Raw genomic sequence first — 22,421 nt, 5'->3', positions numbered from 1 at the left:
CGACTTTTATGACATTAAAAAAACCTACTCTAATTTTCCTAAGAAGATACAAGGTAATGAAAGACTAAAATATACAATGATACAAATATCTTTAAGACGTGAATTTCTTTTTCTTTTTTTTTCACAAACATCCTATATAAATTTGTATAGCATTTATTATTGAAATATATTCTATTAATTATTTTGTACATAGCAGCAACTGCTCGATGTCATTTATGGTAGATCATAGGTTGTTGAGGGCAATTTTTTTCTGACTCGATTTATATTATACATTATTTTACTAAATTTATAAATTCAATTCAAAAAGTGCTAAAACATAAGGTTCACTTGATAAGATCTATGTACCTGATTCTAATACCGTTGTTGATAAGAGTATACCTTTCAATCACGTGAGCAGCACAAAAGAATTTATTATATTGATAGAAGGGGTATTCCTTGCATTTGCTTTACATTAAACTCCCGAATGCTGGAACCAAATTACCATTTACTTGTACATTTCCGTTGTCATTAGAACGGGAAAGCAATAATGATGATATCTGCATATTCATCTATGATCTATGACTTTTTAGGACGTCCAATTAGAACTTTTGATATATCTGTCTATCAAGATACGTTTTCCATTCAAACGCATCGTTGTATCTTAGCTGTACATACCTTACAGGATGAGTTTCTTGTCTGTTTAGAGATCGCACTTTTGAGCATAATATTCGTAACACATTGAGCAAAAAGATAAAGTTAATCTGCAAACAGTAAAAAATGTACATATGTCATTACACATATGATATGAGCTAGTTACAAAAACAATAAAAGCTTTATAAAATTCAATGTATACCATCTTTAACCCACACCTGCATATTCGTATGGCACATTCATGGCATTAGCTAGTTCAAAATATACAGTGACCGTCTGTAACATCTCAAATTCCCATTTCATCACTAATACTAACGGAAAGGTTATTTATAAAAATGTTTTTAGAAACTACTCATACAATAAATTCACCAATTTATGAATCCAAAAAAAGTTCCAGAAAATGTTATTCACGAACTAAGTAGTCTGGACTATGTGTCAAGTGGTCACGATTCGAGATGTCAGGTCTTACAATAGGCATTGTAATGCATTGTAACAAAAAATAATACAGAAAAGTATAATATATTATCGGTACAATACTGTGATAATTGTTGAAATTTTGAAGTTGTATTGAGTAAAAACACAGTCGCAAAGGTAGCTAAGCAAGACAAAAAAAACAATCATACAATGGTACGCTTAAAAAATTGATTTGGAAAAGATAGTCTCTATTCCTAGTCAAATTAAGCATGTAACGTAATAGTAAGTTTTTAAGACGCACAAAGATTTAAAATAAATGTTTGAAGAACAGCATGTAAGTAAGTTATTCAATATATCATTTATTACTTACGACTAATGAGACTGTAATTGGGCCTGTAAATATCCATTTGTAGTATGTATCTTCATGCCAGCAGCTATAAATGGAACACATACAAAATCTTAATGGTCAAATTACTGGTTACCAGGACATGATTTCTATTACCGTTCCCTTCAGCGTTGTTTTATTGTGGTCGACCATTGGTCACTTGCAACCTATGTTTCCAGCTAACAGCAGATTTGGCATAAACATCATCGTTATACAATATACATACATGTGCAATGGTTAAATGAACATGAGAAGAAGAAATTTTTGTTTTGTTTTTTTGTTTTTATTTTTTTAGTTTAGTTTAGTTTTTGTTTAGTTTTTGTTTGTTTGTTTGTTTGGTTTTTTTTTTGTTTGGTTTCTTGTTTTGTTTTTGTTTTTGTCTTTTGTTTTTGTATATTTGTTTGTTTTTGTATTGTTTTTGTTTTAATGACCTATGTAAAAGTTTTCATTTGCAGTATGGAACACATCTTTCCTTCTTTCCTATTTATTTCCATTTTCATTAATGGTAAGACTTCAATTATTTCATGTTTGTGTATTCATAACATTTTCACAAGTCTTCTACACGTTATTTCTCTTTAGTTTATTTACTTTTTTATTAGTTCCATTTAAATAAATGCTACTAATTAAACATTTCTCAGAAAAGAGGACGATCACTACGACGTTTATAACTATAGAATTGGGTGAATATTTCCAAGGCATCCCGTCGTTTTGTCGTACTTATTTCCTGCCTTGATATTTAAAAGACTCTTACGCAAAAACTATTATGAACGAACTATTGTCAGAACCAAGAAGTATTTCAAGATCAGTTTTGAAATGATTTTAACAAAAACACCCACTGAAAATATAGTGTAACCACAAACAGAAGATCAAGGATCACCATAAAGGGGGTATATTCACGTTCTAATTAAGTTTTTGTAAGAGTCAGGCAATATGGGAAAACAAGAAACATGCATGTCAAAACCCCACCGACCTGACAATTTGATTTCACTCAGGGATGCTTTCTCTATTTGAAAAGACAACTATTTGATCTCTGCATACTGACTTGCTCAGACATTTTTTTTCAATAGAATAATAGAAAAATGAAGTGAAGTTATTGACAAATTTGTCTGCCCTTGAAATATTCATTTTCAGAGTGCATGTCAATGAAATTATAACTCAATTTTATTCAGTGACATGGAACATCTTGTATTTTTCCCTTGATTCTGATGGTGCAAAAAGTGAAATAAAATTCAAAATAGTTTTGTTCATACCATGTTTTATCCCCTGCCTGATTTGTACAAAGACTGGCACTTAAGCAAGAAAAACGATCGTATCGAACAGAAGTCGTCTAAAATTATTCATATTATGCTTTGCTAAAAATGGCATTTTGTACAAGTTTTGAAATTGAATAAGGAAACACTAATGGTTTTATGGTCTAATTATCTATTTCTAGAAAAGCTGAGGACGTTTACCCAACCGGTGCACCTGGTCCATGCTCCCAGTTTTTAGTGGAATCCGAGTTGCTCATTTCCGTTTGTTACTTTGTATGCATTATTTTGTTAAGTGTGTGTTCTTTGCTGTTTTTGTCTGTTTTCCATGTCTGGTTTTTGTCCCTGGATTACATTCTTTTGATTTCTGCTAGAATCTTGATTCCCTTGATTACCCTTTCATATTGACTTTTAAAACAATGAATCGTTATACAAATGTGTGCATGTATATTTTTCAATTGCAGTTTGTAATAAATTTAAAAGAAAGTAAAAATATTAAAATTTTATTCATATAATACAAATGTTATTTTATTAAGCCTTTGTTTCTTTCCTTTGTTTTTAGTTTTTGTTATTTTTTTGTTTTGTTTTGTTTTGTTTTTTGAACTCGTGATTATAGTTTATCGATTTACCTTTTGTCTGTTTCTTTGTTGTTTGCTCTGTACCCCACATAAATTGCAGATGGAATCAGAGACACCACTGAATTATATAAATACATTTATTTTATAAGTTACTGTAGTACTTCTACAAACACATTTTCGTGATATTGTCACTTTGTCCAACACAGCAGAATACTGAGTACCGATTTGTTCGACTTGTCATAGTTTCCTCTTTGGTCTACCTGGACTTACTTTTTATGAGAAACCAGGCGATTGTTTCTAGGGAAGCTGAGGACGCTTGCCTTACCGAGGCACATGTTCCATGCTCCCAGTTTTTAGTGGAGTCCGAATTGCTCATTTACTTTTGTTGTGCATGCTTTGTGCGTAGCATTTTGGTTATTATATATATTTTATTGTGTGTGTCTGTTTTTTTCTCTCTGGTCTTTGTCCTGCATTACATTTTTTTTTTATTTCCGCTAGAATATTGGTTCCCTTAATTACCTTTATATGCATTAAATAAAAAAATCAACAAAATTTCTTTGATCAAAATTTGAATTAGGCTTTTTGAAGAAATGAAGTTATATAAAATTAATAATTGCATTATTTTTTCCAATGTTACCACGTCAGTGCTATTCTATGCATTGGATTAGTTTCATAAAGGGTGCCTTGTATAAATAATGGTATATCTATATAAAATTACCTTGATGTATCATTGAAAAGAGAATTTAATTATGCATTACACACTTTCTTTTTAAATAAATCCTCAAACAAGCCCTTTGTTTAATAGACGTACTCTTTTGTATTATTTGTTAAAGTGTTTGTTTTCTGAATTAATAACAAGAGCTAAATCTGAATTCAAAAGATATTTATAGTTGGTTTTAGTTTATTGTTGAATATTCTACCAATCTTTCGGGTTAGGGGGTGAGCGGTCTCAAACATTTTACCCATGCCAGATACTCTATGTGCCTGTCTCATGCCAGGAATCTTTAGTCCAGTGGTTCTCGTTATTTGTTACGTTCATAATTATTCGCTTTACGTTTTTCCTAATGATTAAAGCGATTTTCGTCTTTAACGAATAATTTCACTTCATTTATTTTAGGCCTTTTCCAGCTTGCTTTGTAGTATTGGTTATGCCCACTGAAGACCGTGTGGTGACCTGTAGAAGTTAAATTGTTCGTCGCTTGACTTTGAGTGGGTGACTGTTTAATTGGCAATCATACCACATCACAATTTTTATATTCATCCTCATTTTCTACAACTATGTAGTACATAGCATATAGACATTACAACTTACCCCACCCTATGATATAACACACGGTTAAAAGAACAGTTTCATTGCTAAAGGTCCACACAAGTATTGTATGTAGATAGAATCCTTCACATACCATCCATGCGTAGTTACACATTGTTACATACTGTGCAAGGACGTGTAGAACTTTACACCACATCTGAAGATAGATAACGCATACTGAGTAAGGACTTGTAGAACTTGCACCACATCTGAAGATAGATAACACAATAAAATGGAGATAAATAGAACAGAGTGCTGAGTTTCATATGGCATTATTTACTAAACTATATTTCTTAACACTATCCGAAACAATCGAGACAAGATTTCTTTTTGGTTTCTGGGTTTGATTTCGTTTGGTGTTTTTGTTTGTTTTGTTGTTTTGTTTGTATTTGTATTTTGTTTTTGTTTTTGCTCTTTTTGCGTTTATTTTTGTTTTGGGATGTATGTGAAGAGTTGGTTTTTGTGTCTCAGTTAATTTTTGTCTAAGGACAATTTTTTTCAAATCTTAAGTTTTAAATGTTTTACCTTCATATTTTATTGCTACCTTGTTTCATACTTCATTAACTTAGTCACTAGAACATTAAATAAAATCACGCAATTTTATTGTACCGAATATTCTTTCAAATAACTTCTCTGACTAAAATGAATATATCATATTAGTTTTAGCACAAAGTGGGACATACATTTTTTTTTCATCAAAGACCTATCAACAATATAAAATAAGACTATTAGTAGCCGTATTTGATATAGTCATTAAAGACATATTTGTCATTTTATTGTCACGTTATGTTCTATTTTTAACGGATAAATCAACCCAATATCCTTTTATTGCATAGAATATCATTCTTATAATGATTTTAATGGCTGCAATCTTTCAATATCAGGATCAAACCTCATTTTATGTACTAAGATCTTGGCTTTTAGACATATCAATATACTTTGATATAAGTAACAAAATAACTAAAGATGATTCTTTATGATTAAATGATGCATAATGTAACATATGAATGTTGATTTGTCTACGTTTTATGTATATATGTATTTAGAAAAACCAGGCAGGGTGAAATTTAATAAGAGTTTTGGATACAGATAAGTACAAATTACTAACCCTGAGTTTCTTTGAAATATCGATCTTGACATAGGAGATAAGGAATGTACAGAATGCATAAATACAATGGAAATAATTTGAAACTTGCTACAGAAATACTTCCTAAAGGCGCTACTTGTACTATTTCATACACTAATTGCATTAACATCTTTATAATAAATAAATAAGAAACAAACAAGATTTTATTTATTTTACTGTTTTATGGTAACTCAGTAAACAGCTGTTTGGTCAAGAAGTTCTCAAATAGCCGCTCATATAGTGAACATAATTATTTCATTGCGTTACAATCACTTTTCCAATAATAGCTTTCATCCGTTGTGATTTACATGATAGCGATCATTATGACTTTTAAAATATGTTGGTACAATATTTATTGAACTAGAATCTCAAGAGACCCTGAATCACTCACCTGGTTTATCATTTGCTTATTTGAAAAACTTCACGAATGAGACAGGCTAAGTTAAAGTTTACTGAATTGTCAAATGCCGGAAATGCTTTTAATAGCATTTTTATTACCTGAACCAGAATTGTGCTAAAGGAAATAGTTTTTGAATTATTTCAAATATCTGTCTTCAGACCCCTATTTTCCATTTTTAGTATAGGCAGCCGTATCTATTCACGGATTTAAACCACAAGTCATTCTGAACACATTACACTACAGAATCAATATGCTTATTTTCATTAAATGATATTAAATGGTTTTAGAGAACATTTTCAAAGATGTGCATGTGGGGAAAAAATAAGAATTGTTTTAGGAGCCATCAGTAGCTGAATTGTTTCGAAATTTGGGCATTTGTCGGTCTTATGATGTGGAACAATAATATCTCAGCAAAACTTTTGCCAAAAGGAACGGTTTTTGAGTTATTAGGAAAAAAACTGTCTTCTGACCACCTATGTTCTTTTCTTCTATGGTTTTTCAGGGATTAAAATCCCAAATGTCATATCGTGTGGGATAACCTAAGGAGCAAATATGCCAACGTTCATTAAATTCTGTACAATGGTTTTAGAAAAGAAGATTTTCAAAGTTTCAGGGGCCTTAACTCCTACATCAAATGATGAATTGTTTTGAAAATTTTTGGCAAAGGTCCATCCAATGATGCTGACGAATATTACCCTGACAGAATTTCGTTAAAGGTAACAACTTTTGAGTTATTTGCAAAAAAATGTCTTCAGCCTCCTATGTTCTATTTTAAGTAACGGCGGTCATGTGTTATCACGGATCATAAATCCCAATGGTCATCTTGTGCACATTACTCAAAGAAAAATTTGTTCACGACGACGACGGATGTCAAGTGATGGCATAAGCTCAGGTGAGCTAAGAAATGAAGATAAGATCAATGTATTTTAAAACAAAAATTTACAAGTACAATACTTTTAGAGAATAAGGCAAATCTAGAAAGACCAATAAAATTTCTGAAAATAAAACCTGAAAATATAAATATACTAAAGGAAGTCTTCCTTGTTTGAAATTACCACTTTTTGGTCTCTGCATGACTGGATATGTTAGGCTTTTTTTTTCATTACAATTTCAGAAACTAGAGTTTTTTTTTCTGCCCACGAGATGTTCATTTGCGGTGTTTTCATATAAGATGACAGCTCAGTTTACCACGAAAAAATCTTTGTCTTTATTTCCTTTATTTATTGATTTGGTTCACATATACACTGTAAAGTGGTGCGTTTTTTTTAATACTATGTTTCACCCCCTGCCTGATTCTTACGGAGGTTGACACTGAAATATTTAATGCATCCAAAACCAGAGTAAATGACTTATTTCAAGATAAACATAAAATAAATTTACTTTTCTAAACGATTTAAGCACCCTATATACCATTTAATGTACAAATTGAATACTAAAGGCAACATACAAAAGTAAAAGGTTTTTTAAGGGAAGTTAGAAAACATCAAACACAGTTAACGCTTTTCAAAATAGTTCTAATCAGATATTGTAACAGAAAATGTAATAAACTGGTAGGTTTACAGTTTATTAACCTTATGTCAACTTTATGACATAGTAGGGTAGATGTATAACACGTGGGCATACTATACCAAATATTTTTTATGCTATTGCCAAAAGATTACATTAATTTTCTTCAATTTATGCAACCCCTACAAACTAACAAGTACTAGCTTTTTTAAGATGAATATGATACACAACGGGGTATGTTTCCTACAACATTTTATTTTATTTTTTAGATCATTTTAAGTGCCATTCATTTTCTTGACTTCAATTTCCATGTCAATCGGAACTATTCAACTATAGTCCTTTGACTATGCATTGGCACAGATGGAAGAATTGGAGAATGGTGTTCACCGAATTAATTCTTTTTTTTTTTTTGCGGATACTTATTTCTGCATGCAAGGATGTCAATTCACTTGTGCTTCTATATTTTTTAGAGTAAACCTTGACTTATATCTATTCCATATAAAGGGGTGTACACATATGTAATCTTGATATGTTAATTTTTACATAATGTTAAAACGGTTATCAGTTTGGGTCGAACAGGATGTAAAAAGGGTTATAAGTTCGGGTCTAACAACCGGTTTCAGTTCCGGTTATTGAATTAGCATACGCATTATTTTACCGTTTGAAACTACGTTTTGCATGGATGAGACAGGGAATAATACAATAACAGATATCAACTTTGCACCGGTAACCGGTACAATTCATTAGAAAAGCTACAAATGTAGGTACGATTATTAAAGTGTTTCGAGCTTAGCAGTAGCTTAATGGTTTTGTATATTTCTCATACTCAATTTATTTTTTAATCTTAATCTTCCTTATGATTTGTTTCCAATCCGGCTAATGATAGGTCACTCCTTAAACGCATATGTAGCATGCCGAAATATGCGTGTTGTATATGAATAATGTATTTATATGTATTTACAATTCAGAGTTGTAGTTTAAAGTGTAAATGTTAAACGCAACTCTAGAACTGTATCTTCGACTAATGAAATCTCAATACGTACCGGGTTTTCTACAATGATTCTTGGGTCAAAAGCACTACTGGCATAGTAAGTTATCCACAATATGGCTGTGATGATATACGACAGAAAGAGATTTTTATGGATGGTCACTCTGGTACATCGTAACTGTCTGAAATGTTGAAAAATGTGTGTGTATATATATATATAGAAGGGTCTGAAAAATTCCCAACGATGTTAGAACTGTCAAATTTGCGATCCAATTTTTTTGTCGTTCCCTCCGCGGGACAGCGGAATTCGTTCCGCTGTGACATCTATGACAACAAAGTCCAGCGCCCTAGACCACTCGGCCGGCTAGGCTATATAAAAAATATAGCTTTCGCTGACCGAGTCATTCCTTCTCGTAGGATTAATCTAGGGCTCTTACTTGGTATACGATGTATGGTAGTACGAGACGGATCACAATAACACATAGATGAACTGTGCAGGCGGTGTTGGCATAAATGTCACAGCGGTACGAGTTCGAGTCCCGCGGAGGGAACGACCAAAAATTTGCATCGCAAATTTGACAGTTCTAACATCGTTGGGAATTTTTCAGACTCTTCTAGATAGATAGATAGATAGATAGATAGATAGATAGATAGATAGGAATAATCAAGGTAGATAGGAATAATCAAGGTAACTAAGGTTATAGCAGGAGTCAAGAGGGTGTAATCCAGGGACAAAGACCAGACATGGAAAACAGACATACACAACAAAGAACATGAAGTAACTTAAGTGATACATACAAAGTAAAGTAATAAAAGCAAACGAGCAACTCTGACTCCACTAAAAGTTGGGAGCATGGACCAGGTGTATCGGTAGGATAAGCGTCCTCTGCTTTTCTAGAAACACCCGCCGAGTTTCTCATACAAAGTCAAGTCCGGGGTAGAAAAACAATCGAATTTTTACGTCAAGTATAATAATTACAAATAACATACTGGATAAATGACAATAGCTTTAACTTTTGCCATACTATTCAGAGCCTCCACATTTTATGAATAATTGCAGAAAGGACAATCCGTTACCCGCTTGATTTGCGTGACAAAAAATTGCTACAACTTAAGTTTGGAAATGTCATAGAAAGTGTGCGAAAGCTATATTGTGTCTTTATAATAGTTGTATAGTTATAATTATCCTGGACAGATTGGACTGCTGACTTGTATTGGAAACTCGGGTTTCATAACAAGTCATGTATCAGCACATGCATCTCCTAGGGGATGGCTGATAACAGCTAGAATGTATGTGATTCAAAGGAACTAGAACTTTCCTGACCCCAGCTTTCAATTCAGAAGGGAGTTCTATGCTGAATGACAATGACAAGTGATTTCAAACTAAATCCTTGGAGAAGGTAAACAAAGTCATCTTCAACTGAACTTGTAACATAAATTACATGGGTTCAATGAAGAAAATAAAGATAATATTCCACACAGATTTGACCTACATAATTGTAAAACAAACAGTTAATTAATCTCCTTAATAATCAGAAGTATATTTGGAATATCTTTAGACATACCAACAAAATTTTAGTACACTGATTTTAATAAGTTTTAACCTCTGAAATCGACGTACGCTACGCATACAGCTCATCATATGCTGATTATTAAAGGTCATGTTTCACCTTGTCTTGAAGTGACATTGATTAGAAATTCGGCGCGTTTGTTTTTTTTTTTTTTTTTTTTTTTTTTTTGTTTTGTTTTTTCTCTAGAAAGTAGATGATGGTTATCTTTAGGGCTTCCCTGTGTCCCATGTTCCAAGTTTGTAGTGTATTTAGGGCTACAAACTAATATCGTTCTCTATCAGTCTGTTATTGAGATTTAGTAAAGTATTTATATGTGTATAATTTTTCTTTGTCCAATATTTGTTCCTGGAAATGTTTACGTTAGAAACATGGGTCCCTCGATTTCCAGTCCAGCAGATAGATAAAAACGAGATACGTTAGCTTGCAAGTTAAAATTACAGACACAATTTAACTAAACCTTTCGAATTCGTTCTAATAAAGAATCAGAAACTGTTGCTAGTAATGATTAGTTAAGTAGCACTCCGCCTAAGAATCATGCAAAATCTGATTCATGGTTGCAAAGCCTACATATTTTTATTTTTGATATTTTGTTTAAAATGTCATAGTAAACAGAGAGTAACACGTGGTTTTTCATACAACCCATGTTCATAGGAGATACAAACTATATAGAATGCACTGTATATTTTAAATTTAAGGGAGACAACTCTGTAAATGACACTCAAATACAACAGAATCTATTGGATTTTCAATGATGATTATCTCCTAAGAGCAGGCAGATATGAATGAATACTTAAACATTTCACAATATAGACCTATAAAACAACTTAATTACAAATATAAAAATATGTAGCCTTTTTTAGGGTGTATCACATTTTTTCAGATTTTGCATGATTCTTACAAAGACAGCTACTTAAGATGTCGTAAGAAGTAGTCTTTGCAAGATCGAATCAATACAATAAAAAATTAAAAAGACCATGCAGACTAAGTCTTTCATCATATATAGTACTGTTTGAATTACCTAAAAAACAGGAAGATTCCCAAGGACAGGATAAGAGACACAATGGACAAACTGTAGCCACTAAAGTATACATAAAGCACATACTTCGCTCTCTGAAACAGACAACATAACAACATAATATTCTACCTGTTTTAGTTTAGGTTTTGACGTAACAAAGAACATCTATTAGTATTTCTATAAACATTGACTTCAATAGCCTTATCTCAAATACTATGTTATAACAGTAAATTATTCAGCAACCAAATCATGTTCGAAATAATAAGATAAAAAAGAGGGAGTACTTAGGAAAAATCCTGAGTCAAATTAACTCTAACAATGACAAGGTAATAATGCTTCAAGAGTTAAATTTCTACAATTTTTAGTTTAGTATTTTAGCAATTTTGGGACACCAACTTCTAAAATATTTCAGTTATTTTGTTTTATATTAATGTACAAACATCAACCATTGTAATTATACAACAGGCATTATATGTATTTCTTGTTTGTCAGTACACGAATTCACAATCATAATTATACTCCGAATGACATCAGGGAAACAATTAAATTTTACCTTATGGCGTCAGTTATCTTTCCATTGAAGAGATGTAAATATGAAAACAACGGAAAAAATATATTTTTTCTTGCATTGTCGTCCGCATGTCTGAATACGTCTTTGATCCATAAACATAGATGCTCAGCGTCTTTATACATGCTCATAAATTCTTCTATAGTGCTGACTCAAAATGGTTAAAAAAGGCTCTTTCATGCATGGTACCATTTGAACAATTTTTCAGGCGCAATGCAAAAGTGGTTCCCTTTTTTCAATTTTTATTTTTCATATGACAGTAAAAAATAGTTTATTCTTCATTCAGATTCAAATTTGTTTACCAGATAGCCACAAAATGAAATTTAATTTATCATCACCTATCAGATTTTTATATGGGCCTGTACTTAATACCATACTTTTAGCTTGAATGTGTACATGTATTGAATTTATCTGTTACATGACTATGGAAGATAATTGTCGTTGGAAGGAGACATTTTGACAGATTGAATGTGGTATCGTTTACTTCCTATTATTTATTCGGCTTGAGTAATGAACAAGTGATTGTAAGAGTAGGTTACATAACAAATTTATCGGATGCAGTTTAAGTACAACAATAAATTTGAAGTTAAAGCATAAATTGTATTTGTTACTGCTCTATAGTTTTCATACAATGCAGCAATCTTTCTATGATCGTCAAGAAAATTTGGAGTCAAAGGAACTTTGGAAACCTTTCATGAATTTGTTGAATATAAATATGTACAAATGTTTCGATTTGACAGCTTTTTTTCCTTTAGTATCTGATGCAGATTCAAATCATCAAGTTGTATTTGGTTTAACTTCCGAGTTTTAAATAAGCCTTTGAATGTGGTTACACGTAAACAGTAAATATTTTATTTATTATAGAAGTAGTACAGAACAAAAAAAGCCTACTCTCTGTTCAACAAAATTGTTCTCATTAAAAAAGATTTACAAGACAACATGATGATTTACAACTGAAACAGATACTAAATGAAAAAGGTGGAAAGTGAAATAATAAACTAGACAAGTAATGCACGTGAATTCTCTTTCACATTTTTTGTTAACCTCAGTTTAAATATTTTTTTTTTATTTTTTTTTTTGCATTATTGTATTTTATCCATTGAAGGTTGAACTATATCAAGAGAATAAACCGCCAGTTTGGTTAGGTTGAATTCTACATATCAGTTGACATATTCTTCTTGTCCAAAGGCGTTAGTAATGTATATATTAAGATAATATATTTCAATTTTATTCAAAGAGAATAAGTAATTTATTTAGACTTTACAAAAACGTGCAGTATGAGTTTCTATGGAAAACAGATGATAAACCCACTTACCCGGACTTTGTCTGTATCAGAACAAGGGAGATAATTGGTCCATGGTCGCCCAGATTCAGGATGTCTGTACCAGGTGCCATCCCTGTTACAGTCTTTGTAGGGCAAACCTTTAGAAGATAAAAATCATAGAAAAATATGTTCTAATTAATACAGTCCGCTCCAATGTTCATATCAACTACTTTTTTTATCAAAATTAACCTATGGAAAACGATAAAGGAAAAGTGGGTAGAATTGTCCAATCAATTGGGTCTAATATAAAATTGAAGCCTCTGTCTAACGTTTACAATTTACAATAGATTAATATAAAACAAAATCCAAGGCATGTGGTTCTCGAATATTTACTGTATTTCAATTGTCTATGAGTTAGAGCTGTTGCACAGGTCTGTATGGTTGGGTTTGATTTAAACGACAAGGCAAAATATTTTCTTTCAAGTTAAATTCAGAAGTCTTACAGTCTTACTTCCTCAGTCTTATATTTCATTTATTGTTGTTATAAGAAGGTCATAGTCTCGCAAAATGATCAGTTAACTGTAGTGTGATATGTTCAACATTTTTGCGATATTATAAATCAATTTCTCAAAGAGTAATTATCATATTTAGTCGCCAACAATATTTTATTCTAACTTGCAGGAAACACCTTACGATGCATTTTTTAACCCACGATGGCAATAAACCACTAAAAGATAGTTTTTTTTATAGTTCTATGGGACCTCAAAACATCACAATAAAAGGATATTGACATCTTCAATTGAGAAAAAAGCTTTTTCAATAAATGTGTCATAGTATGGCAAAATGACACAGCGTCCTTTTAAAGACAAGGCTAATGACAACGGGACCATTAGCCTAGCATGTTGAAATATGTCTGTTAGTGTAGAAATTTCAAACAGAAACTTGTTTGTGATATTTTACATTTTGTATTACAATTAAACTGTCTCAGTTTATCAACAAATAAAATAAGACCAACCTAAATTGTTAATACATATCTCATAAAGTAGAATTGCATACTAATGCATTGGTTACGGTATTTCTATGGAAAAAACTTCAAATTATATGATGTACAGAGGGTGGGGAATGGAGAAGGTAGTGTGTGATGGAACGGGGATTTCAAGTAGGGTGAATAAGGAAATTGGTTTTGAAAAAAATTATTTATCTGAAAATTGGATTGAGAGAAATCCCGAGTCAAATTTACGATAACAAAGAAAAAACGCTAGCATAAAAAATATAATTCAAAATTACAATTCAAATGTTGAAGAATTTAGAAATGTAAAATTTATTTTTTTATGTAAATACTTTATAAATGCAATAGGGAATCAAAGGAGAATGGTGATGGAAACACGTGGACAATTTGCGTGGACATTGCATTGCTGCCATTTATTAATTTATCACCATATCTTCTATATATGGCTCGTTCTGATTTAATCATGTTATAAAAGCATATAAGATATAGACTATTCTCCTGTGGCTTCAAGAAACCAGCCAAGGCTATAAATATTTATATGTGTCCAATATCAGTTTAATTGATAAAGGTGAAATTACTTAAACACTTCAAGATCGATCAAAATGTTACCTAATGTAAAAAATACCAAGAGAAATTATATCATATAACGTCTATCTTCCTAATACCGAATAATGTAAAAGGGTAGACAGGTACAAATATGTTACACATCTACATCTTGGATCTTTATATACATGTCCGGTTCTACAAGTAAATCCGATTTATTTAAGATCTCACAAACATGTCTGACTGCAAAATGATTACAAAAACTTATACAATTTATTTCAGTAAATACATACAGTAATATAAAGTAGCAAATTACTGGATATATCTGCATATCCTCCATACATAACAAAAGTAATTATTAGACAAGTTTGTCTGGATTATATCAAAACATTTATGATTTTTTAGAAAAAGCCCTCAACGTAAAGGTTTACGGAATCCCGCTAACAACCCTAGTTTCTATTACGTCGTCGTGTTTGTTAAACACCAGAAATAATGAAGACCATAGTATCGGCTCCTTTTCAAATCAACCAAAAAAACAATGTTCTAGTATCTACAGAAGAACGTTACACGAAAATTCTTTATACATCTTCATTGTAGGAGGTAAAATGTTTTGTTTTTTTTTTTCAAATCCAAAAAAACGTGAATAGAAGTCACAGTATCATTGGATCTGTTTGTGAAATTTGACTTTTTTGTGGAACCGGACATGAATCTTAGTCTTGTATATGTTTTTATATATATCATTGTTTTTTGTCAATGCTTCTGTTAAGAGAAACTCTCTTTTCTTACAAACTAATTTTTCACAAACAAACATATTGGTAGAAAAACAAAATGCCAAATCGTTTTGATTTTATACACAAATATAAGTAATTACCTAGGTTTTCTCCGAACTTAAACTCCATGAACTGTGGACATGTACCGTACGTTCTGCTACCAGCTTTTGCAAAGTTCCAGCAATCATAGCCATCAAATGTAGCATTGCAGTATAAACCACCTATAGAATACATAATAATACGAGCATTATAAAATTATATATAACTGATGTGTTAATTCAAATAATACTTTTATTTGTTATGAAAGAGTAATCAAGGGAACCAAGGTTATAGTGGTAATCAAAAGAATGTAATCCAGGGACAAAGACCAGACATGGAAAACAGACATACACAACAAAGAACATAAAGTAACTAAAATCATACATACAAACTAACAAAAGTTAATGAGCAACTCCAGTAAAAACTGGGAGCATGGACCAGGTGCACCGGTAGGATAAGCGTTCTCTGCTTTTCTAGAAAAAACCGCCAAGTTGCTCATAAAAGTCAAGTCTGTGGTAGACAAACGAGGAAAGGAAAACTATGACCCGTTGAATAAATCAGTTTTCATGGTGCTGATAGATACACCATAACGATCCACGGGTTCATGATGACGACCATAGAACTTCTGTAGTGATGACTTCAATCTTGTAGCAACATAACCCTGCCCCAGAAGCCTATTTGTTAGAGTTCTAGCGCGATACAAAAAGTCTGCGTAGTTTCGGCAAGCTCTGGCATAACATACAAGTTGTGATATGAACACTGCATACGCAGGAGCCGAAGGGATGTTGCCATAGATAAAAACATACAAAAAATACCAATGAATGATAGCAATACTTCAGTTTCGATATGCTGTACACATGCTTCAAGTAGATATCTGATCAACAACATTAGAATTTAATACCCAGAAATATGAGATATAACGTTTTTCTGAAAACGTGATATAGGGGAATAAATTAATAATAAAAAACATTTTTCTAAGTACTATTTTGAATTGCACGAAATTGCCTTGTGGTACTTATAATGTGCAATACACTAAATTTATTAAGTATTATTAGTTACGACTTAAGGAGGTAGACTTAGGGTAAGAGACATAACTCTTGAAATCAGTGATATGTTTGTGTCATATTCAATTTCACCAAAGCCTCTCAAGCTTTCATTTGAAGCAGAATAAAATCAAGTCACTTAGATGCTTAAATGAGATTGATGCAAAATAAAATGCTGAATACAAACGTCCCAATGATTTTTAAGAGTTGTGTCCCTTACCTTAGATCGCCTGAATATAGCTGAAATATTGCTGCTCGGGCGTTAAACCCCCAACAAACAAACAAACAAACCCTTACCCTGGGTTGCCTTCTTAAGTGCTACACAGTAGATAAATACTAGTTTTACAAATTATGCAGGAAGAAAATGGGTACTTATGATTAACAGTAAAAATATCTTCGAGACATGACCATATCATTTGTCATTTGAATAAACTTGTATTTTAGATCAGGAACGATTTAAAAATAACTTAAAGACTTGTTATTACTTAATGTGTCTCTTGTAAATTCCCAAGAGTCTTGATCATAAGGTAAAGTGTATAAATAAATGAATATTTTGTGTAAAATTTACACTTTCTATTTTTATAGGGAAGCAAACAGCAGAACATCCTGCAATGGAAGAACATATATATTTGGGTCTTATAGACTAATTGGTATCTGAATAGATTTGTGACAACATCCCCTTTTTTAAACACAGAGTTATTAAGTTTTATAAATTTGCTCTTTTACATATCATGTTCTAGATATATTACGTGACGTAATGCCATTATCTTTCGTAATTGGCATTACGGAAGGGAATAACATATGATAAGGGAAAGTCGAAAGGCGATATATTTGACAGGACGGCCTACCTGCAATATATAATTTAGAAGATTTATACAGCCAGTTATTTGACTTGATTAAATGAATAATTCTTAAGACGAAACACTTTGTTTCTGGCCTACCTGTCAAAAAATGTACGATGTATTGGGATTCACCAACATCTTATAGCTTTCAAGATTTTAATTGACTATTAACTGAAAAATGTAATGAAAAATGAAAATTATAATAGCTGTTTGACAGTTTCACTATCTATTTAATTCTAATTTAGCCTTGTCCACGGGTTCATTATTGACAAATGAAAATATAGTTTCTTGAACCAGTTATAATGATGACGTCAATATGACATGGGTATGCTTTGTGTTATAAAATGGCAAGATACAATTAAATCCATCGTATGCAACTCATTATCAGCAATTTCCAAACATGTTTAGCAAAATCAAAAATTGGTCTTAATGAATATGAAATCAAGAGATAAAACTAACAATGAAGGGTAATAACAAAACTATCGAACTGATAAAATTTAGGCAATTGTCAAAAGGAATGTCCGCATAATAAATGGTAATGTCAAGATAAAAACTGAAAAGTTTGAAACCCCCGTAAATGTACAAGCATTTCAAAAAGAAATGTGGGTTAAACCAGGTTTTAAAACGCACATAACCTCCGACTGCCATTACGATCACTCACACAACGAGTACAGTTACTGGTGTATTTGTTCAGTTAAGACGCAACGATAGTACATAATAGACTATGTTTTACAATCACATCTACAGAGTGAACTATTTGTACCATATCGTAATTTTTTTTAAACTGTCTATACCAGACCCTTCCAAATTCCTCTTATATCAATTATAATGTATTTTAAAACTAGGGAGACCGACACACCTGACAAAACCAATTTTAGTCCAAAAAGGACAGGTTTTAAAGTATTTGAAAGGATATTATGGTTTATTTATCAACGATAGAATAGACAAAAATCATTCATATAATTAATAATCGCATGGTAATATAAAACCCATTCACCTATTTGCCCAATCGTGTTTGTAAAGAAATCAACATACTTCTGTTTTACCACAGTTTGAATAGCTGATAGAAAAGAAAAAAACAATGTTTACAAGTAATACTGCGTTTGCAAGCAAAACACAAAAGTCGCCAAAACCGGGAAGTAGTCGAATTTAGTCGAATTATGAATCCGCCATTGAATTAAGAATGCAGTGCTTACCCTAGAAATTAATTTTCGTTGAAATCCAACTATGTTGACATTTTGTCGATTTTTGCAGCCATTTTAAAACATTTTTAGGCCAAATCTGAAGCCGTCATTGAATTTAGAATGTCATGTTTACCCTAGATATCAATTTTCATTAAAATCGAACCATGTTGAAATTTTGTCGATTTTGGAGGCCATTTTGAAAAAAAAAATGACGGCATTCTAGAGAATTATTTAACGCCTATGATGTCAGCAAGTCAAGAACAGCGTTCATACGTCTAATGAGTTCCACTAGTTCTATAGAATATCTTTTTTCATTTTTCAGGGTTTTGTTTTGGCGGCCATTTTGAAATCGGCAGCATTTTGAAATTCCGGAAGTGGCTTGCACACTCCCTGAGCATGCTTGATTTGTGAGCCAAGTGTGGTATAAATCGAATAAACGGTCTCCGAGAAATCACCAGGACATCTTTACGTGCAGAAGAAGAATAATAATAATAAGAAGAAGAAACGGTGCAGAAACAATAAGTCGCAAAACTTCGTTCTGGCGACTTAATTATGTTGCATGCATGTGTCTGGTGACCCAATAATATTTACTGTATAGGAACTGTAAAAAAATCACTTAGATATGAAGACAATGTGACAAAAGTTTATAGTTATTGTCCATCGTTAAACCTATCCGAGTTTCTAGTACATGAAAACCTAGGGAATACCGAGGTACAAACCAGGATGAGTGGCCGTAGACAATAACAGCTTGAAACAATAAAAACATAACTGACAAAGAAAAAGACAACATAACACAGTAACATACATTTTCCTTAGATAATAAAATTATCACAATGACATTTTCATTTCTTTCTTTCATAGGAACTTGTAGATTCCTGCATGATAAAAATACTAGTAATAATCTATCAAGGTAACCAAGAATTTAAGTACTTCTCCGTCTAAGAATCGGGCAAAATGTATATACGGTGTGGCACATGAAGGGAAAAAACGCTGAGATTTTATTGCATTAACCAATTAATTGTACCTAATAACCATCTAAGTGTTTATAAAATTTGCCTTTTTAAGATATTGATAGGTCAAATTTAGTTGAAATGCACAACAGAAAAATGGCCGGAAAAATTTTCCTGCACTCTTTCCCTGTATAAGCAGTCAAAAGATATCTACATCACAGATGCTTCAGGATAAACTTAAATAGCTTTTTGATTGTTTTCTAGATGTACTGAATATATTTTAGGCAAAAATGACTACATTAGTGAAAATGATGTGCCACCCATTGCCTGATTCTTACACAAAATGGTACTTAAAATGACAATAGCAAGTTATAAGTACCACAACAAGTACTTAATCAGATAAATGAGTACGACTTAAAGTAATTTTAAAATTTAATATTAAAAATTGTACAGCACATGATAGGAAATTGTTCCCTATTAGTGTCTCATTTTTAACATTTCTTTATTTTTATTCAACGTTTCTTATATTGGACCCTTTCATCTTTATTAATTAGAATGCATTACGAATAGGGGAGATACATTACATCAGATCAATTATTTAAGAATATTATTTTGCAAAATGTTTTCATGGAAGAGGAAATGGCTTTTAAAACAGGTTTTTTTGTGCAGCTTTGCTTAGTTTAATTTGTTATACTAAATGAAAGGATTTTAATCACTAGAGCGTTTGAATGACTCCTAACATGCAAGCTTCAAAGTTGTACTAATGTTTAAGGGAAGTAAATAAGGGTTCAACTTCTGGAACAAAGATGCCAGCCCAGTATATCTGCTTTGTTGAAGTGATTAAACGTTTCAAATGGGTACAATGAGGAATATATTTTATAAGGTGGGAAAACGTTTGAAATGATGCCTTCTACTGCAAACCAAGATTCCTTTAGATAAAATATTCAAACTGAAATATGAAATATGAAAAATATCTCTGTCATGTACGGCTAACCAATAACCTTGCCAGTTTTATAACTCCTTAACCTTTTAGAGTTAAAAAAAATCATAATTCCTTATAAGACTTCAAGCTATCTGTTTTCATTTTGTTGCTTTGTTCAGCATATGACTATCCAGCATTGAACTATGTTTAGCATATAATTTTGTCCCTTCGTGTAGGAGTATGAATATTTTTGTGGCAATATTTTGCTACAGCAGTTGACTCAAGCCGTGCCCGGCAATGTCATTTCTTCAATATATCATAATTTGATATTTTGTAACTTTATAGTATATTAACATAATTATAGCTATAATGATTAAATCTTTTAAAAAATATATTTCAATGCCTTACCCTACAATCATTAAAACATTAAAAAAAACTACACGGTGAACATTTTTGAAAATTTGTTTAATGATTTGCATATGAATATTCTATATAATACATGTATCAGTTTTGAACGAAAATTGAATTATGGATTTTTTTTTTTTTTTTTGTGCAAAATATAGGTTTTTATATAAGCAAAAAGCCGAAATTTACCATTCTTTTTGTTATTTTGGTAAATTAAATGCCTAGAATCTCTTCCATAAAATGGATAGAATAAAATTTCATGGTAAATCTGATCTATTTATTCTCTTAAAGTAAATTTGACTTAATACTCAGTTATTTATTTAAATACATCGTCAAAATTACCCTAAAATACCAGATATGGGTCAGTTTGGCCAATATTTTCTAAAAATAACAATATTTTAGTCTTCATTGTTCAAAATCTGCACGGTGAATTTTCTTTAAAATTTTACAAATGAAGAGCAACAGTTAGTGTAATATCATAGATAAATTTACAGAAATTAGAATTATGGGAAAATTATGGGCGTACCCTAGGTCTACTACCCTAAGTAGCAGTGTCTTTGTAAGAATCATGCAAATTCTGTAATATGTGATACACTCCAAAATAGGCTACATATTTTTGTTTTTGTTGCATTATGGGTCTATATGATGACATGTATAATAATCCATTCCAATCTCTCTGCTCTTAGGAGTAAATCAACATTTAAATCCAACAGTTTCTATTGTATTTTAGTGTCATTTACAAAGTTGTCTCCCTTAATTTTGAATTGTACAGAGCATTACATATATTTTTTATCTCCTATGAACAAGGGGTATATGAAAAGCCACATGTTACTTTCTGTCTACTATGACATTTTAAAAAAAATATCAAAAATATAAATACATAGGCTTTCCAACCATGAATCACATTTTGCATGATTCTTATGTGGAGTGCTACTTAACAAAAAGAAGCACAGCATATTATTTTTTATTGTTTTACTAGCGGTATATCATATTAATGTACGTTATTAATCACATTTCTTTCATATGGTCATAATACATCATGTGCCACCTTCATATTTGTTTGATTTCTTATTTGGGACTGTATTCATTTTCTCCCTTTTAAAACATTTAAAAAAAAGATATATTAATATTCTCAGCCAAAATGACCCTATCTTTTCAGATTAAGTTGAAGACAAATATATAACTATCGTAATTTACCGAGATGAAATACAATTTCTATTGAAATACTGCATGGCCTGCCAAATATATTAATTGACGACAGACAACGATAAGTTGGTGAAAAAATGGGTGTCGTTCAAATTTCTACAAAAATGACTTATTTTGACTATCAGAAATACCAACAGAAAATCATCGCTTTTGTTTCTTTAATAAATAGATATTGATTATATTAATATATTTAATGAAGGTTTTTTTTCGCTCAGTTCATAGAGATACCATTTAAAAACAAAGAAAGTGTTTGTTTATCGAGCTAGTAAGGACTACAATTTTGACAACAAAATCTCATCTGCGTAAAAAGGATCATAATAATACGAGTTTGTTAATTACGCATAAAAGAAAAAAAATGATAACCATGCATCACTCTGGTGTACCCGGAATTAGCAAACTAAACAACAGAAATAGGTCTTTTGAATTTAACAGTAGAAATTCTGGCTTTTTGAGAACGAGACTTGCAAGCCCTATTGTACTTAATATAGCTATTAGGTTTACATGAAA

The 22,421-nt window shown here is 31.5% G+C and overlaps 1 protein-coding gene across 1 annotated transcript in view; it reads right to left on the bottom strand.

Annotated features, from left to right (window-relative positions):
* Window positions 1-22,421, bottom strand: part of LOC148603154 (calcitonin gene-related peptide type 1 receptor-like) — a 55,276-nt gene that overhangs the window by 5,481 nt on the left and 27,374 nt on the right. The window contains exons 3-10 of the mRNA XM_088553061.1: window positions 15,425-15,544; window positions 13,053-13,159; window positions 11,173-11,264; window positions 8,639-8,765; window positions 4,567-4,720; window positions 3,306-3,372; window positions 1,415-1,478; window positions 655-740 (exon numbers count right to left, since the gene is read on the bottom strand). Coding sequence (XP_088409187.1) covers window positions 655-740; window positions 1,415-1,478; window positions 3,306-3,372; window positions 4,567-4,720; window positions 8,639-8,765; window positions 11,173-11,264; window positions 13,053-13,159; window positions 15,425-15,544 — 817 coding nt within the window. The remainder of the gene's footprint in view (window positions 1-654; window positions 741-1,414; window positions 1,479-3,305; window positions 3,373-4,566; window positions 4,721-8,638; window positions 8,766-11,172; window positions 11,265-13,052; window positions 13,160-15,424; window positions 15,545-22,421) is intronic.

This window comes from Perna viridis, chromosome 11, assembly GCF_037379345.1.
Source record: "Perna viridis isolate PV_CMFRI_1.1 ecotype Kerala chromosome 11, ASM3737934v1, whole genome shotgun sequence".
In the NCBI taxonomy this organism is placed as follows: domain Eukaryota; kingdom Metazoa; phylum Mollusca; class Bivalvia; order Mytilida; family Mytilidae; genus Perna; species Perna viridis.
Note: the sequence above shows the minus strand (reverse complement) of the source record. Positions and strands in the feature narration are given on the sequence as shown.